This window comes from Galeopterus variegatus, unplaced genomic scaffold, assembly GCF_000696425.1.
Source record: "Galeopterus variegatus unplaced genomic scaffold, G_variegatus-3.0.2 Scaffold5075, whole genome shotgun sequence".
In the NCBI taxonomy this organism is placed as follows: Eukaryota; Metazoa; Chordata; class Mammalia; order Dermoptera; family Cynocephalidae; genus Galeopterus; species Galeopterus variegatus.
In genome coordinates, this window is record NW_007731186.1 from 149,314 (window position 1) to 167,440 (window position 18,127).

At 53.2% G+C, this 18,127-nt stretch overlaps 1 protein-coding gene across 1 annotated transcript; it reads left to right on the forward strand.

The window, feature by feature from the left end:
* Window positions 1-6,363: 6,363 nt before the first annotated feature.
* On the forward strand, window positions 6,364-17,856 carry LOC103604297 (uncharacterized protein KIAA1751-like; the record flags this gene model as incomplete). Its single annotated transcript, XM_008588864.1, has 10 exons — window positions 6,364-6,430; window positions 7,368-7,437; window positions 7,571-7,717; window positions 8,968-9,066; window positions 10,112-10,216; window positions 15,177-15,350; window positions 15,868-15,978; window positions 16,375-16,477; window positions 17,034-17,191; window positions 17,681-17,856. Coding segments are annotated over exons 1-10 (1,210 nt in total), but the record flags the coding sequence as incomplete, so codon positions are not given.
* Window positions 17,857-18,127: the final 271 nt, after the last annotated feature.

Consider the following 18,127-nt stretch of genomic DNA (forward strand, 5'->3'; position numbering starts at 1 on the left):
TCTTGGAAAAGCATAGTGCACTCTGGCAGCATAGCCGCCCGGCCCAGGCCTGTCCGCACTCAGCCAGCAACGGCCTCCTCGTCCCGCGCCCGCGCAGTCGGCTCCTGACTGCCCGCCGGCCTAGAGAAATGCTTTTAATGACCATGATTAAGTGCAATGCTTGCTATAGGTTGTTTTCAGCACACACCCTCTATCTGTTTAGAGAACCGTCAATGTGGTGGATTTCTAACACTGCATAAACCCATCCTGGTCATGATGTATTATCCTGTTTATATCCCCGGGCGGTAAGACTTTAGTTTGGATTTTTGCATCTGTGCTCACGGGTGAGACCATCATGTTTTGGGTTCTTCATGTGTGGGGTTTTTGTTTGTTGGTTTTGGTGGCGGGCTGGTATGGGGATCTGAAGCCTCGACCTTGGTGGTGTAACACCTGCTCCAGCCACCTGAGCTAACCAGGGCCAGCCCTGGGCCATCACTTCCTTTTCTCAACTTTCATTGTCAGGCTTTGGTGTCAAAAGTTAGGTGAGCCCCATGAAGGCAGCCTCGGAGCATGCTGTGAGAAACCGGAAGATATCTCGTGCCTTGTGTGTTAACAGAACTTGATGGGAAGCCTCCGAGCCTACAGTTATCTTTGCAGGAATGTATTTGACTATTAATTGAATTTCTTTTATGTCTATAGGACTTTTCAAGTTCTCTATTTTTTTAAAACAGTTTTGGTACGTGATGTTTTTCTGATAATTTGCCCACTGTCTAAATTTTCAATCTTACTGGCCCATTGTTAATGATATTTTTTATTTTCTAAGGTCTGTAGCATCTGCAGTTACGAACTCTTTTGTTCTGATGGGTTATTTGTTCCTTCTCTTTTTATTGATTAGGTTCATTATAGATTTGACAGTTTTATAAATCTTTTAAAAATACTAACTTCTGGGCCGGCCCGGTGGTGCACTGGATAGTGCGCCGCTTGGGAAGCGCGGCGGCGCTCCTGCCTGAGGGTTCGGATCCCACACGCAGACCGGTTCCCGCTCACTGGCTGAGCGAGGCGCGGGAGCAACGCCGAGGGTTGTAATCCTGTTGCCGGTCCCCGGTCCGGTACGGGGGCAACACTGAGGGTTGTGATCCGTTGCCGGACACGGAAAAAGACAAAAAAAAAATACTAACTTCTGGCTTTGACAAACATCTGCATCACATATTTGTTTTTGTTGCATTCGTTTCTAATCTTATCTTTTTTTCTTCCTTCTACTTTACTTGGGTTTATTCTGCATTTCTTTTTCTAACTTCTTGAATTGAATGCTCAGTGAGTGCATTTATTTTTAGTCCGTCTTCCTTCCTGATATGCGCACTTAGGGTTACAGATTTACTTTGTAGTACTTCAGCTGCACTCAGTTTGGTATATGATGTTTTCATTCAAAATATCTTATAATTTCCATTATAATTTTTCTTTGACCCTTGGGGTACTTAGAAGTATGTTTCTTATTTTCCAAAAGCACAGTGACTTTATAGTTCTCTATTTCTTATTGATTTGTGCTGATTACTTTTGGTCAGAAAACAAGCTTTGTATGATTTCAGTCCTTTGCAATTTATTGAGAACTGTTTGGGCCCAGTAAAAATAGCTTTTGGGGGCCGGCCTGGCCCCGTGGTGCACTCGGGAGAGTGCAGCACTTGGGAGCTCAACAGCGCTCCCGCTGTGGGTTCGGATCCTGTATAAGGATGGCCGGTGCGCTCACTGGCTGAGCGCGGTGCGGGAGACACCGAGCCGAGGGTTGCGATCCCCTTACCGGTCACAAAAAAAAAAAAAAAAAAAAAAATAGCTTTTGGAAATACGCTGCGTATGCATTACAGGAGCATTTAAAATTCTACAGTTGTTTGTGTTCTGCATAGGTCTTCTAGAGTTGTTTGTTAATCACGTTTTTCAAACCCATGTCCTTAATGGTTTCCCTGGCTGTTGGTTAGTCCTTGAGAGAGGCGGGTGAAATCTCCCACCAGGGTTGTGCCTTCGACTCTCTCCTCGTTCTGCTGAAGTTTGCTTTGCTTTGTGGCTGTGCACTGACGCGTGTGGACTGAGGATCCATGCGTCTTCCTGGTGAACTGAATGTTTGGTTTTGACACGGCCCTCTTTGCTGATGTTACTATTTTTTGCTGCAAGTGTTTTGTTCATTTCTAGATAACTCCACCAGCTTCCTATTTATAGTTTCTGCACAGTGTACCTCTTTCTGACTTAAAATGCAATGCTTCTGCAGGCCTGTGCTTTAGAGTTCTCTTAAATAGCAGACGGTTAGATTTTGTTGTTGTTATTATTGGTTTTTAATCCAATTTGATAACATACTCTTCTTTAGATTGGTAATGTAATCTATTTATATTCTTGCCTGCACTTGGATTTAACCTGATAACTTCCTATTATTTTATCAGTTCTTCAAGGATTTTAAGATAATTTAAAAAGGATTTTAGGGCCGGCCCGGTGGTGCACTGGAGAGTGCGCCACTTGGGAGCGCGGCGGCGCTTCCGCCAAGGGTTTGGATCCCATGTGGAGACCGGTTCTCGCTCACTGGCTGAGCGCAGTGCGGGTGCGACACCGAGGGTTGCGATCCCGTTACCGGTCAGTAAAAAAGACAAAAAGGAAAAAAAAAAAAGGATTTTATCCAATATTTTAAAGTTATTTTCAGCATGGTGACTGGCACACTGGCTAGGTGCATTACCAAAAGTGGAACTTCCAACTGCTGTGTGTGTGTGAATGTGAGTGTGTGTGTGCATGTGTGTGTTTGTGAGTGTGTGAGTGTGTATCCGTGTGAGTGTGTGTGCGTGTATGTGTGTTTGTTAGTGTGAGTGTGTATGTGCATGTGTGTGTGAGTGCGTGTGTGTGTGTGTTTGTGAGTGTGTGTGTGCATGTGTGCGTGTATGTGTGTTTTGAGTGTGAGTGTGTATGTGCGTGTGAGTGTGTGTGCATTGTGTGTGCGTGTGTATCCGTGTGTGTGTCCGTGTGAGTGTGTGTGCGTGTGTGCGTGTATGTGCATGTGTCCGTGTGAGTGTGTGTGTGCATGTGTGCGTGTATGTGCGTGTGTCCGTGTGAGTGTGTGTGTGCATGTGTGCGTGTATGTGTGTTTGTGAGTGTGAGTGTGTATGTGCATGTGTGTGAGTGCATGTGCATGTGTGTGTGAGTGTGTATCCGTGTGTGTGTCCGTGTGTGTGTGCATGTGTGTGTGAGTGTGTATCCGTGTGTGTGTCCGTGTGTGTGTGCATGTGTGCATGTATGTGCATGTGTCCATGTGAGTGTGTGTGTGTGCATGTCCGTGAGTGTGTGTGTGTGCATGTGTGCGTGTATTTGTGTGAGTTCTTTAGAGTTTTCTACATATAAAATTAACTTCTTTTCCAATTTGGATATCTTTTATTTCTCCTTCTTGCATAATAACTCTGGCTCGAACTTCTAATATTATTTTAAATAGACTAATCAAAGTAGCATACTCATTCTTGATCTTAGGTCGAAAGCTTTCAGTCTTTCGCCATTGAATGTGAGAGTTGGGAGTTTTTCCCATCACCTTTATCATGTTGAGAAAGTTCCTTTTTGTTTCCAGTACATTGGTTGTTTTTATCATGAAAGAGTTTTGTTAAATGCTTTCTCTGCATCAATTTTTCTGTATCAGTTGTTTTCATTACTGAAAAAAAAGTCTAAATAAGATAAAAGTGGTTTAATATAAGTAAGCCTACAGATTTTAGAAACTAAAAGAAAATTTTCTACATTTCTAAAACCAGACCTTTAGGTTTTACTTTAAAGGGGATCATGTCCTATTTCAGACATTGGAGATTTGGGTGAGGGAGCGGGGCGAGACTCTAGAAAAATCCATGATACAATGTTATTCTAGAACTAAAGAATACAAAGACATGACCTGGCCATTAAATCTTTTAATTAAATTTTACTTCAGGGAAAAATAGATAAAAACAAACATAAGACAATTAAATAAAAGAAACTAGAAGACACAAATTTACCAACTGTTTAATTTCTTTTAACTAAAACTTCTTATGATTTCTCTGTGTGTGTCCGTGTGAGTGTGTGTCCGTGTGAGTGTGTGTGCGTGCGTGTCCGTGTGGCCGGCACAGGGACTGAACCCTGGACCTCAGTGTCATCGCACCATGCTCTGCCAACTGCTTCCTACGCGTGCTGTGATGAACCTCCCGGCTCTCGATCTGCCTCTCCCGCTTCAGAGACACGTGCTGCTGCTGGTCCCCGAGCTTCTCCGCGAGTGGTCCATGCGGGTCCGGAGCTCAGGTTTGTCCCCCACAGGTCGGGCAGTGCCTCTGACTACGGGTCAGTTCCGTCTCGTACTCACCCCCTCCCCACTTCTGTTTTGTCCCTGCTGTTTCCCTTCCACTTGCCTTGTCCTTTCAGATTCACGTGTTGGAAAACGCACATCCTTCCAGGGTTTTTAGTGAGGATTCAAGAGGGATCAGAGGTAAATGCCTGTGGGAACTGCCATCTTTAATGGGACATTCAAAGTGTAGATGGTTTCATGTCATCGTTATCAATAATGTCCCACCTTTTGTGAGACTGTCATCCACTCGGGCATCCGATGGAACCGTGTGTGATGGTCACATGGAATTCAGGAGCGCAGAGCGAATAGGTGTCACCGTTCTGTAAATATCTTCTGAAAACCCTGCCATTCGCAGACTAGTAGGTTAATTGGCTCTTGCAAGTGGGAGGAATGTTGTGGGTATTTTACAAGATGCTTTAAAATTCTGCCTCTTAGGACTTTAGTGCATGATTGTTTCTCTGTAGCTTTTTAAAAAGATAAACTACTGGCATTAATTTGTTAATAACTTATCATAAGAACGTTATTAGGCATTGAAAATATTTTTCAGTGAATTGTTCAGAAGTAATTACAGAATTAAGCAATGAAAAACAAACTCCTGTACAACTTTAGCATTTCCTGCATAATATCAACATTTATGTACACTTCACCTGGAATTACTCATTAATGTGAAATTGTGTACATTCTCAACATAAAATATATATTTCTATAATATGTGCATTGACATGTAAGCATTTAACATCAACTCTTTTGTATATTAATCGTGATACAGGCATAATGTGATAAATAGGCATTAAAACCAATTACGTATTTAAGGTATAGTAGAAAATAAATAGAAATCAGACATCAAATTTAGTTTTCACAAGAAAGATTAAGGTATTAAAGAGCTTAAGTCTTTAACATTGTCTCTTAAGTGCAAGTCTTTAATTTCAACCCACGGACACGTAAGACCCAGCGGCAATAGCTCTACACAGGGAAGATCCTGACTTTCCAAAATGAAAACCAGAGTGTAATAAATATCCTGAAATTCTTTAAGAATCATTTTTAAGCAGCAGCTGAGTGTGTGTGCGTGTCCTACTGAGATAACATTAACATGTAATGGAACGCACAGATCTCAAGTGCTCACTTGGACAAGTTTTGGCAGTTGTGTGCTCCGTGTAACCACCGCCCAGAAGAAGGTACAGCACATTTCTGTGCCCTCCAGGTTCCCTCCTCGCCCACCTCCAACCCAGAGACCACCATCTGGTTCTGTCAGCATCAGTCCGTCTCGCCTGTGTTGGAACTTCATGTGTCCTCTGTGTCTGGCTTCCCTGACTTAACATAATGCTCTTGAGATTTATCCGTGTCGTTGTATGTGTCAGTGTGTCTTTCTTTTTTATTGCTGAGTATTAGTCCACTACATGGCTGTACTAGAAGGTATTTGACCACTCTCATACTGATGGACATTTGAGTTGTTTCCAGTTGGGGGTATTATGATTAAGGCTGCTATGAACAGTTTCACATAAGTTTTTTGTGGACATATTTTTGTTTCTTTGGGGTAAACACCTTGGAGTAGGGTTGCGGGGTCATGTGGTAAGCATATGTTTACAAGAAACTGCCCAGCGGTATTCCAGAGTACTGTCTTGCACCCCTACCAGCAATGTGTGTGAGTGCCAGTCGCTCCACACCCATGCCAACACTTAGTGTTAGCGGCATTTTTTATTTGAGCATTCTAATCAGTGTATAGTAGTATGTTGTGGTTTAAATTTGTGTTTTCCTGTTGACACAAGGTTTCGCATGCTTATTGGCCATTTACATATCTTTTTTTCCTATATCTATTTTAAATATGTTTACCTTTTAAAATTAGAGTTTAAACTTTATATTGTAGATATTTGGGAGCTCTTTATATATTCTGGATATGAAGCCTTTGTCAGATAGACGTGCTGCAAATATTTTTCCTAGTCCGTAGCTTAATGTCTATTCATAAGATAAATTGGTAATTCTTATGAAGTCCATTTTTTTATATTTATAATAAAAATCTATGATTTTGTTGATCTTTTTTTTGTAGCTAATTTCTGTTTCCCGGTATGGAAGAAGCCGCCAGCCTTTTCCCCGAGCAGGAGCTTTTGGACACTGCAGCCCTTTTGGAAGATGGTAAAGAAGCTCCTCTCACAGATAACACAAATTTCAGCAACAAGAAAGACAACCGATGTGCTTCATAGTTGCTCTCTCGTTCCTTTTTTCCCCCAGGGAGACTATCTCGTTTAAATTCGAATTTTTTCTCAAAGGGGGAGCTTATATTATTGTCTTTAGTTGAAAGGAAGATAAATTATGGCTGAGAATTTTGAAAGGGGCCGACCACAGTCCTCTAGTCTCCAACATCACTGCTGAGAAATCTGATGCCATTTTTATCCCAGTCCTTTGAATGTGACCTATTTTTGTTTTCTTTTCCTGGAAGCTTTTAGATTTTTTTTTCTAAATCTCTGATGACGTGAAATTTTTCTGAGATGTGCCTTGATTTGCGTCTAGTACGGGGCACTGGGCACCGCCCCACCTGCCCTGTCTGGGGCTCACTCTCTAGGTGCGCGGCGTGGAGCCACTGGCACCTGTCGCGAGCATTCCGGCTTCTGCCATCGCGTGGCCTTGTTTCGTCCCCCACCTCCCCTCTGCTGTTCTCATTGTGACTGTGGATTTGTGCCTTTTGAAATTCCTTTTCAGTCATTTTGACTGAGATTTAAGGAAGGAGTGGAAATAAAGTAGTTGAACTTGCCGTGTTTGGCTGGGAGTCTGCGGTGATTTTCTAAGACAGTGATTCTCAAACTTTTTTGTCTGAGAACCCCTTCACATTCTTATAAATTACTGAAGACCCAAAGAGCTTTTGTTTATGTCAGTTATATCTTTCAATATTTACTTTGTAGACCCCTGAAAGAGTCTCGGGGACCCCCAGGGTTCTCCAGGCCACGCTTTGAGACCCACCGCTCTCAGACCCCTTGTCGCCCATGAAGTCTGAGCTTATCAAGATCTATCCTAAGAGTTTAGACTGAGTGTTTGATCTGCTTCTTGATTTCCTAATTCTTGCCTTGATTTCTAGAAAGAAACAAATTAGAGGATCCAGAGTCTGAGGCTGAGGCTCTTTCTCAGGCTGCCCCTGGATGCTGCCGGTAACTGGCACGGGTGGGCAGCGCCTTTTGTCCCCCCAGAGGGACATGTGCTCGCGGGGTGGGTCCCGAGGGCCGCGCCGCGTGCTGGTGTGTGGGTGGTGTGGGTGGCAGCGGGTGTCCTTCCTCCTTTAAGTTCAGTGAAAGAACAGGCCACCGGTGCCGGCCACACGAAGAGGGAGGCAGCCGCTGGAGACAGAGCGCGGCCGTCCCACCTGCGGGAGAGCCTGGGCTTCCTGGATAAGATGCGCGAAGACAAAGAGCTTTTCATCCAGAAGATGAGGTGGGCGCGGCCTGGCCCGGGGGACAGCTCCTCCTGCGTCCTGGGAGTGCCACGTAGGCGTGCGGCAGGGCAGGTCCTCCTGCCGTCTCCTTGAGAGTCCCTCTGGGGGGTCCCACCAGGGTATCCTCAGGTGAAGCTCAGAAAACCCCTCCGGGAGGTCAAGCTTCCCGAGAACTGCAGCAGCTCCCGGGTCCACCCAAACCACGATGGCCACCTGACTCCTGCGTGGCACGGGCTGAGCGCCTGGGGCGGGCGAGGCCCTGGCGGCAGCGAGAGGGTGGCGTCCTGCCCACGGGGGCCCTGTCTGTGTGGGTTTGTGCTCGGGTCTGACGCGCCCTGTTCTTCATCCGGGGTGGTCAGCAGCGCTGCTCGCGTGCCCCATACGCCGAGGAAGACATTTAAACACAGAAAAGCTGCAAACGCACAGTGCGCTGTCACCTGCACACCACCCAGCGACACTCCAGGCTGGCCGCTGGCTGTGATTTCTTTATCTGTGTTGTGTTATAGCTACGTTTTTTGTCGTTGTTTTTTGGCTTTGTTTTGCTTTGTTCCTGAATTATTTGGAAGCAAACTGCAGGCGCGATACTTCACTCCTAGGTATTTCAGCGTCTCCTAAAACATAGAAACCTCCTCTGCGTGAGCCCGGCACCATTGCCTCCCCTGAAAATGAGCGTTTCCCTCTCGTCATCCGACAGCAGCCCATGGACATTTCTCTGTGTCCTCCAGACGTCTTCTGGAGCCAGAGCTCTGGGCGTGTTCTGGTGTTTTTAACTGAGGTGCGCGTCACATGGCGCGAGCCGGCGTTTGAACCAGGATTCCGCACACGGAGCCGCTGGTCTGGGCCTGTGTGGTCTGTTCTAGAACACTGATGAGCGGCTGCAGCCACCTGCCTTTTCTGTGGCCCCCCTACCTCTCATGGTGTGCCCGTTGTGTGCCCGAGCTTGGTGATTTATGCAGATCTATGTTAGCTCTCAGTTCCTGCGCCAACCTTGTCTACCGAGAGCATGTCACCTTTGGGTGGAGGCCACACAGCTGGCCCCCGTGGGCCAGGGTATTCAACAAACAGATGGGCAAGACCCTGCTCGTGTCACTTGGCTGGGCTGGAGGGACCTTTGGCGAGGAGGATGTGCCCACAGGCCTGGGCGAGGGGAGAGCTGGGGGCCTGACCCTGCCCTGCTGGTCCCACTGGCCCTTCAGAGGCCGGCTGGAATCAGGAAACCCTTATCCAGATTCTTGCTTTCACACTCCAGAGGGGAGCTGCGCTCTTGCCGCCAGAGGATGGACCTCATCCGCAGACAGCAGGAGCACGTGGCGGCCGAGATCGCAGTGGAGAGAGAGGCCAGCAACACGTAGGTCATCCCGCAGGGCCAGGAGGGTGGCACTGGGAGGAGACATGGGCAGGCGATGACACACTGGTTGGCATAGGACTGCAGAGGTTCATTCATTCACTCAAAGACACGTGTTAAGCACCACCTGTATTCAGGCATGTGAGGCAGCAGACAGCTGCACTCCAGACAACACACAAAAACACAGATACAAGCACCACAAGGACTACAGAGCTGTCAAAGGACAGGTCACTTTGAGGCAAGGGCTGGGTGGCTTTGAGGTCCGCAAAAATTGCATCAGGACCACTTTTGCCTTGAGCAACAGGGAGGGCTCAGGGACATTGGAAACACCAATGTTCACTGACAGGCACCCAGCTCCCCGGAGCCCGTGATGTCCATGTGCAGCACCTCAGGGTGACAGGGATAGGGTGTAGTGACCTGAGGAGGGCCCCAGCGGGAAGGTCCTGGCTGCTAACTCCCGGAGCTGTCGCATGCAGCCAGGAGAGAGAAGAACGCCGTGGCTGGGATTGGGATCAGAGACCCGGTCCCACTGGCCGTGGGAGAGGGGGGATCCTGGTGGCTAGGGCCGGGGTCCTGAGGGTCGAGGGGCAGACGAGGCTGGAGCCCATGCAGTTCACATAGTCACAGCCTCGCAAGGCCTGAAGCCCGGGCCCTGCCGCCGTGACGGACGCTGCTCCACTGTCAGGTTTTTTAACCGGCCTGATTCCGGGGAGAATAGCAGAGAATCGCCAGACCCGACTGGCTGCTCAAAGCCCACTTCCCAGCACCATGCGTGTACAAGGGTTCTGATCCACATTGTCCACATGGCCAGGTGCCCTGGTCGGGGTCACTCAGTGCTGTTCTTATAGACAAGGCCCTGCCCTCCCGGCTCCTCCAGGGAGGCCTCACCAAGACTGTGTAATGATTACATCTCGGGGTATAATGGGGCTGGAACCAGCTGGATGACGCCCTGGGAGAGACAGGTGACCGTGGTGGGAAGACCCCAGGCTGGGCCTCACTGCCTCTCGGTGTGACCCGGGCCCATCCTGTTCCCTGTCGCTGTGCTCAGGGCAGCCGTGGGCCGTCTGCAGGCCACATCCAGACGCCTGATCATGGAGCTGGGGAACGAGAAAGACCTGCAGTCGAAAGTCACGGCCATGCTGAAGGAGAGCGAGTAAGTCAGGCGCAGAGCCAGGCGCGTCCCAGAGCCCCCGGGGCTCGTCCCGTGTGAAGGTGAAGAGTCAGATCTGAGTGGGTTTTGCACTTGACTTTCAAGCTGCCTAAAGATGGAAAGGCAGCTTGTAAAATGAGATAGTTAGAAGTAGGTGTTCATATTTTAAGTGTTTTCAGTTTCTCCGTGTTCGTCTACGTTCTTAGCAGCTGGGAAGTCAGTTTCTTTTCCCTCATTTCCCGTTCTTTGCGCTTCCACGGAACAAGCGGCACGGTTGTGTTTTCATCTGTGGCTCTGGCGGCTGGCTGGCTGGCGCAGGGATCCAAATCCCTGACCCTGGTGTTGTAACAGAGGCGTCCGGCCGGTGGAGCCAACCAGCCAGCAGAGACAACCAGCCAGCGGAGCCAACCAGCTGGCAGAGACAACCAGCTGGCGGAGACAACCAGCCGGCCCCCGCCACACCGTTTCATAACGTGCTTCTCAGCCTCTGGAGAAGCACCCACCAGGAGAGAGAGACATACCTGCGTTGCGTTACATATTTGCTGCTCAGAGTCTGGGCTGCGGACGTCGGCGTTGTCCCTGGCCAGCGTGACCAAGCAGGAGCTCTGCCTGGGGTATCGGCAGCTCACAGAGGGTGGGGAGGACTCAGCCCACACTGGGAAGGACCCTCCAAGCGACACAGACCTGCGAGCCCCAGGGGCTGCTGCCCCAGTGGCACAGATTGGGGGTGAGCTTTCCAGCCTGTGCAGGCCAGGGGGACACATGGAGACTGGGAGCAGGCACTGCCCGCCCTGCCTGGAAGAGCGAGGCAGCGGCTCTGCCTGTGCTGCAGCTGCCGTCCTGTGACCAAACGCACAAGTCACTGCTCCCACCATGGGGGAGGACCTCCCAGGTCCTGGAGGAAATGGTGTCAAAATGGGGCTGATATGGGTTCCCCTGCTGTGGGCTGGGCATTCAGCAGCGGCAGTGGACAGGCCAGCCTTAGAGGGGCAGGACTGTGTCACTCAACCCACATGGAGCCCCCGTCTGTGTGCCACAGCCCTTGAACCAATGCTGGCAGCAAGGGCGAGGCTGGCTGATGTCCACACGTGACATTATCTGGTCCATCTCGCTGATGAGAGCCTTCTCTGTAGAGGGGGCCCTTCTGGGGGCATTCTCATGGGACCCTAATTCCTCACACTCTAGGTCCACTCTGAGATGTCCAGCCACTCTGAGATGTCCAGCCACTCTGAGATGTCCATGCTGCTGACCTTGAGGCCTCGTCCCAGGCCTCTGACCAGCAGCCAAGCTGTCAGCTGCTGCCTGGGCATTTGTGCAGAGCTCCCCAGCTCCCCTTCCACGCAGTGGGACCGCCAGATGCACACTCCTGAAATTCCTCCCCTGGCGGTGCCCGCCACCCTGCTGCGTGGGCTGTGTTGCTGCAGGAGTCCACGTCTGCTAGAGTCCACCTGCCAGGCAGAAGCTTCTGTACACCAGGCTCACGAGTCATGGGCACCTCCTGATGAGGCCCCGAGAGAGGGCCGTGCTGCAGGAGTGGGGGCCACCTGCTCACACAGCGCCCCCCCGCACTGTCGCTGTCAGTACTGTGCGCTGGAGCCACCTGAGCCATTCAACACACAGGGACTGCGCACCCGCTGTGTGCCAGACTGTCCCAGGCACTCAGGGCTCTTCCATGAATAAGCAAATAGGGCGCCCTGTGCCACCTCATTTCCGTGGTGGTGGCAGCAGGCAGGGGGCAGCCCGGGCCCTGTGACCGCCATGTTCCTGCACCAAGCTCAGTGCAGAGGAGAGGAGGACAGCTGTGGACGGGAGCAGGCCAGCCTGGGCACAGCCCCCGGGGGTGCCTCACATCCCAGCCTGCCTCATGGGGTCCTGTGAGGGGCGCCTCTCTAACTGCATCCGTCTCCTATCAGCACAGTCACAAGTCACCATAAACTCCATAGCCCGACACAACACAGATGCACCATCCTCCGGTTCTGGAGGTCAGAAGCCCGAGGCGGGTCTCACGGGGCCAGCGTCCATCTCGCTGCGGCCCCCCTCCGTCTTCCTGGCCTGCTTCCATCGCCGTCCCTCCCCGACTGACCACACTGGCTGTTCAGCTATCGTGCGACTTTAGTGGGACCTCCACCTGCTTCAGTGCCGAGGACCCCAAGATCAATTAGCCACTGCCCCAAATCACTCTGTCCATCCACGCCACGACTCGCTGACCTGCTGCCATCGTGGTCCAGCCATTTCTCCAAATGCTTGGATTCCTTCTTCCACAGGATTCCAAGGAATTTCTGGTGCCTCAGCTTTGTCCAGGATCCCTCACCCAGCCGAGCGACAATTGGACTCCTCCGAGTGCTCGGGTGAGCTGGGCAGACGCCCACATGCACACGTCCATCCCCGGCTGCAGTCGGGCTCTGTCCTCTCTGGCCTGGCAACCTTAGAGTTCATCCCGCCCGCACATCACACCCATGCGTGGCAGCCGTGTGCCTCCGGGGCCGCCTCCTCTCAGGTCACAGCCTGCTGGCCAGCGGGGAGGGGGAGCTGCTGCCGATGTCAACAGTCAGACGGATTTGGGGGCTCTGATGCTCAGATGGGTCCAAATCCACTCACACGTCCTCAATTGTCTCAGAATCCCAATCTTTCCCAGTCAGCGTCTGCTCTGGTTTGAATGTACGTGTCCCTCCAAGATCCACATGCTTGAACTTAGCCCCCAGGGTGATGGGACTAAGAGGCAGGGTCTTTGGGAGGGATCAGAGCCCTCGTGAAGGTCTGAGGCAGCACGTTTGTCCCCTTTTGCCCGTGCATCCTTCTGCCATGTGGGGACACCTAGACAGTGCCATCCATGAGGAAGGGGCCTCACCAGACACAGAGCCTGTGGCACCTGATCGCGGACTTCCCGGCCCCCAGAACTGTGAGACAGTAAATGTCTGTTGTTTATAAATTACTCAGCCTCTGGTATTTTGCTGTAGCAGCAGGAAGGGACTAAGACACGTCCTGCCTTTTACGTAGGGACCCTGCAAGCTGTTAACTCAAATTGCCACTCGGCCACTTGAGAGAAAGATCACAGAATGGGAGAAGCAATGTTCAATTAATAATGGCCGAGACCCTTCCAGAACTGATGAGAGCGTGACTCCAGAGATGAAAGGGCCGCGGAGCCTCGGGCAGGATGAGGAGACACGATCCCACATGTGGCCGTGCCAGGAGGTGCACTGACCCAGGAGAGACGAGGACGCCCCCGCTCGAGAGGCCAGCCGGTGCTGCCAGTCCCAGGAGCCCTGACATGACCCACTACCATGAGAAAAGGAGCCGTTACTTAAAATGCCCAACAAAAAAACACAGTACGCCCGATTTTTAAAATAAGGTGGTGTGATCTCGGTGCCAGAACCAAGAGGACGGCACGAGAAAGGAAACGCAGGAACCAACCCCACTGAGGCAATCGATGGAAAAGTCATAAATGAAGCATTAAAAATCAGAATCTAGCCCAGTGGTACACACACACTGGGCCAAGCTGGGGTTTGCATCTTAGGAACCCCAAAAAAGGCTTAACGTGAGAAATCTTGACATTACACACAGAAGGAGAAAAGCTGCATGAGCACCTCGATTCAACGCACGTTTGTGATTTTTTAAAGATGTTGAGGGACCACTGCCACGGGGTCTTGCAGTGGGGAAGGAGATTGGGCTCAACTCCATATTCATAATTTTTTTTTTAAACTTTTAACAAAGTAGGAATTGGAGGAATTTTTCTTTTCCAAAGATGACCGGTAAGGGGGTCTTAACCCTTGACTTGGTGTTGTCAGCACCGCACTCTCCCAAGGGAGCCAACCGGCCATCCCTATATGGGACCCAAACCCGTGGCCTTGGTGTTATCAGCACCGCACTCTCCCAAGGGAGCCAACCGGCCATCCCTATATGGGACCCAAACCCGTGGCCTTGGTGTTATCAGCACCGCACTCTCCCGAGTGAGCCACGGGCCGGCCCCTGGAATTGTAGGAAATTTTAACCTGATTAAGAGCGTCTACTGAAAACGCACAGCAAACGCCACGCTGCGTGAGTGTGAGGCGCCTGCTTTGCTGTCGGAAGGGAGGCCGGGTGCCGCTGGAACTCTGCCATCCGGCTTCGTCGGACCGGTTCTGACCCAATGTGGCCAGCTCTGGCCTGAATGTGTGTCTGCCAGGTGGAACAGTCGTTACATCGCCCTGACCGGCAAGTATGTCAGCTCTTCAGCTGGTAGGAATCCTCACCTCGCTTTGTAAAAGGACACTGGCGGGAGTACCTGAAGATGGTCTCTGCATCCCAGGGAGGAACGGGCTCGGCCTAAACCCTCTTGCTGCAACATGGACTCAGCCACCAGAAGATTAGCAGGAAACTTCCTGCATGGTGCTGGGCACCCGCACTCACTGAGTCAAGAACGGATTCGCCCAAGACTGGAGGTTGGGCAGGTCCCTCGTCATCTAGCCAAGAGCCGGACATGGCCCTGGACAGAGCTGGCTGCCACCATGCTCCGGAACCCCCACCCCAAGCACATCTGAAGTCTGTGTGGGGGGTGGTCTTTGGGGGCTCCAGCGACCCTCCTGCCCAGCAGAAGACGGGCACGGTCATCTCTTTCCAAATGCTTTCCCCAGGGCAGGCAGGGGGCCCACCACGGTCAACTGACCCAGCCCTCAGGCCAGGTGAGTGCCACGGGCCTGCAGGAAGTGTAGGGCCAGGCTCTTGCCCAGGTTGGACTCCATGGGATCGTGATTTTCCTAAGGCTGGAGGCAGGGAGGGCTGGGGGACCTCAGTCTCCGGGCGACTTTGGGCCAAGAGGGATCCTTGGAGGAGGGAACAGCCCTCAGTGGTGTCCACATCCGCCTGGAGTGTCTGTCAAACCTTGGTACCAGGCCCCCCACATCCCACAATGGATGCTGCGTGGAGGGCCCCCCCCCCGGCCTCTAGCACCTTGGCTACCATAAACAAAAGGCCTCTTGCTTGCCAGGAGCGCCATGTGGCACATTGAGATCAAGGAGAGGCAGTTCGAGGCCTTGCGGAAGTCTGTCCAGGAGGAGAGGGAGGCCATGGGGAGGCGCCTCCAGGTTCACGCTGCGGATCTACTGCGCCAGGAGCAGGAGGCCGTGGGGAAGGCGGAGCGGAACCGGCTGCTGAGGATCCGGTAGGGGCGCCAGCCCTCCCTGAAACGCCCCTGGCCACGGGGTTACCCCAGCCACTAGAGCCCCACATTCTTTCCTCCCTCTTCCCTGCCAAGCTGACCTCTGGGCTCCACCTGCCTCTCGTGGCACCCCTGGGGCTGCCTCTGTCATGAGTCTCCCGGGCAGGGCGGGCACCCCAGCCGCCTGCCAGACTGGTCCCCAAGCATTTCACCGGCCACCCGACCCAGCCTTCCCCAACCCTGCAGAGTGCCTCCTCCTTGGGGCCTCAGCCCCCCAGGCTTGCCCTGACCATCTGGCCTCCCCAGGGCCCTCCTGACTGCTCCCCACCCCGTGCCATGGCCAGCCTGGGTCGGACCTCGCCTTCGGCGCCCCCCTTGGCACCAGAGCCTGGAGCATCTAATCTAACACGCAGCTGCCTCCATGCCCCCCGGTCCTTGCTCCGGCACTCCCCACTGGGCCTGGCGAGCAGAGTTCGCACGGTGACACCGTGTCTCTGTTTCTCGCTGCCCGTCACCACAGGAGATCCTCACACATCCAGAGGGAGCACGGACTCAGGCACCAGAAGCTGGTGGAGGAGGCCCAGAGGAACCACAGGGTCGCGGTGACATTCCTGAGGGCGTCCCTGGGAAGGTAGGGCTCTCTGCGAGGATCCCTCTTCCTTCCCGTGCTTTGAGGAGAAACTTGACCATGGGGGTCACTCGCTTTTATTTTGAAACGCCCCGATTTTGTTGATGAATCACCGCCTTATCATCCAAAGCCGGTAAAGCTGCATCTTTAGCCCTGAGATGCTGCTCATTTTCACAAGAGGACCGTGAGGGGCGACGAGTCTCTGGAGAAGCGAGCTGCCCACACGTGTCCTTATCACTCGGCTCGCAGCTGACGGGCCTTTCCATTTACCTCTCGTGCTGTCTCTTTAGTCACATCCTTGGTGGAGACGACCAGCCCCAAGGCTCCTGCAGCTCTGTAATCACAGGTCACACCCGTGACACCCACGGACACCCTGGTTAAAAACGTGCCTTCCTCCAGAATCCGACAGCAGGAGAAGGAGGCGGAGACGGCCTCCCGGGAGCACCTGCAGAGGCGCATGGACGCGGTGCTGGCGCTGAAGGGCAGCATCACCGCGAGCCGGGTAGGCGCCGTGCCTGGCCCCCGCCTCCTGGCATTGTCCCGCCTGGGCGTCCGTCCTCCGGGGCCCCACTCGCCCGCTCAGTCGCTCCCTGGAGGCCACGTCTTGCCCACGGGTCTGTGCTGGCACCCAAGCCCAGCAGGAGCCAGGCCTTGTGGGAGGAGCACCGACACCCCAGGAGGCACTCAGGGCCGGGCGGTGTGGGGAAGGGCGGGGAACAGCACCCACCAAGGCTCAGAGGCGAGAGGGTGCGAAGAGCAGCTGCGGGCAGGGGGCTGCCGGGGGGTCCACAGGCGCCTGGACTGCTTTAGGGCACCTATTCAGAGGAGAGCTCGTGCGCGTGCGTGCGTGAGTGCGTGCGTGCGCATGTGTGTGTGCGTGCGCATGCGTGTGTGTGCGCACGTGTGCGCGTGCGTGCGTGTGCCTGTGCGTGCGTGTGTGTGTGCGTGCGTGTGCGTGTGCGCGTGCGTGTGTGCGTGTGCGTGTGCGTGCGTGTGTGTGTGCGTGCATGTGCTCACCTGGGATAATGCTGTCTGTCGCCTTGGTGTTCTTTCCCCAGGAAACGCTGCGGAAATTCCAGGCGTGGGGCCAGGCCCGGGCAGAGCTGGCCGCGCACAAGGCCCAGGCTGAGAAGGAGCTGATCCTGGCGCAGGGTGGGGACGCCTTCAGGCACCTTTTCCACCAGCAACGGCGCCAGGAGCTGGAGGCCCAGAGGCGGTGAGGGCTGGCGGAGGGAGTGGGAGAACTTGGGGCTGGCAGTCAGCACAGCGCGTCCCAGCTGAGGGCAGGCTGGGGGACGCCGAGGGGGCTCCAGCCTCCTGCTCTGCCGGAGTCACCCTGGCCAGCCTCCCCTGCTGCCGAGCCCGTCCCTCCACACCGTGCCTGGTGACATCTCCTGCCCCCTCCAGGGGACCTTGGTGGGGCTGGGCCACTCCTGTGCTCGCTCCCTCTGTCTCAAACCCTCCTGGTGCGGCAGCCTCAGCTTGAGCCCTCTGGCCACACTCCTGCCCCCGGGGAGCTGCCTGGGGCTTGCCCTACATGCAGTCCTCTGGCTTCCCCCCTGCCACAGCCTCCCCACACTGGCACTCGTTGCTACTTTCTTGGTCCCCCTACCCACTGTGGGAGTGGGCTTCCTGAGATGCAAACCCCAAATCCAGGGCTTCTAATGAGACCCCACCCACCTGCCTTATTGATGTCCTTTCCCAGATACGCACACAGCACTCTGGTAACTTGCACATTCCCTGAAGGTGCCCGTATCCTGGAGGCCTGCAACTTCCTGGCCCATCCTGGCCTCAGGTCCCGGCCCTGGCCGGTCAAGGCTTACGATATGCCCAAGTGTGGCTTCCAGACCCTAGACCAGGGGCACCATCATGGAGCCCTGAGTGTGTCACCACCCACAGTCACCACATATTTGCACACCTGTTTGCCTGCACACTTCAGTGAGGATTCCTCTGTCCAGCTACGTGTCCTTTAGCCTGGCGGGACTGCCACATGTGAAGGAAGGGATGCATGGGTGGATGAGTGGATGGGTGAGTGGATGGGAGGGTGGATGAGTGGATGGATGGGTGGATGGATGGATGGATGGGTGGGTAGATGAGTGGGTGGATGACGGGGTGGAAGAGTGGGTGGATGGGCTGGTAGATGGGTGGGTGG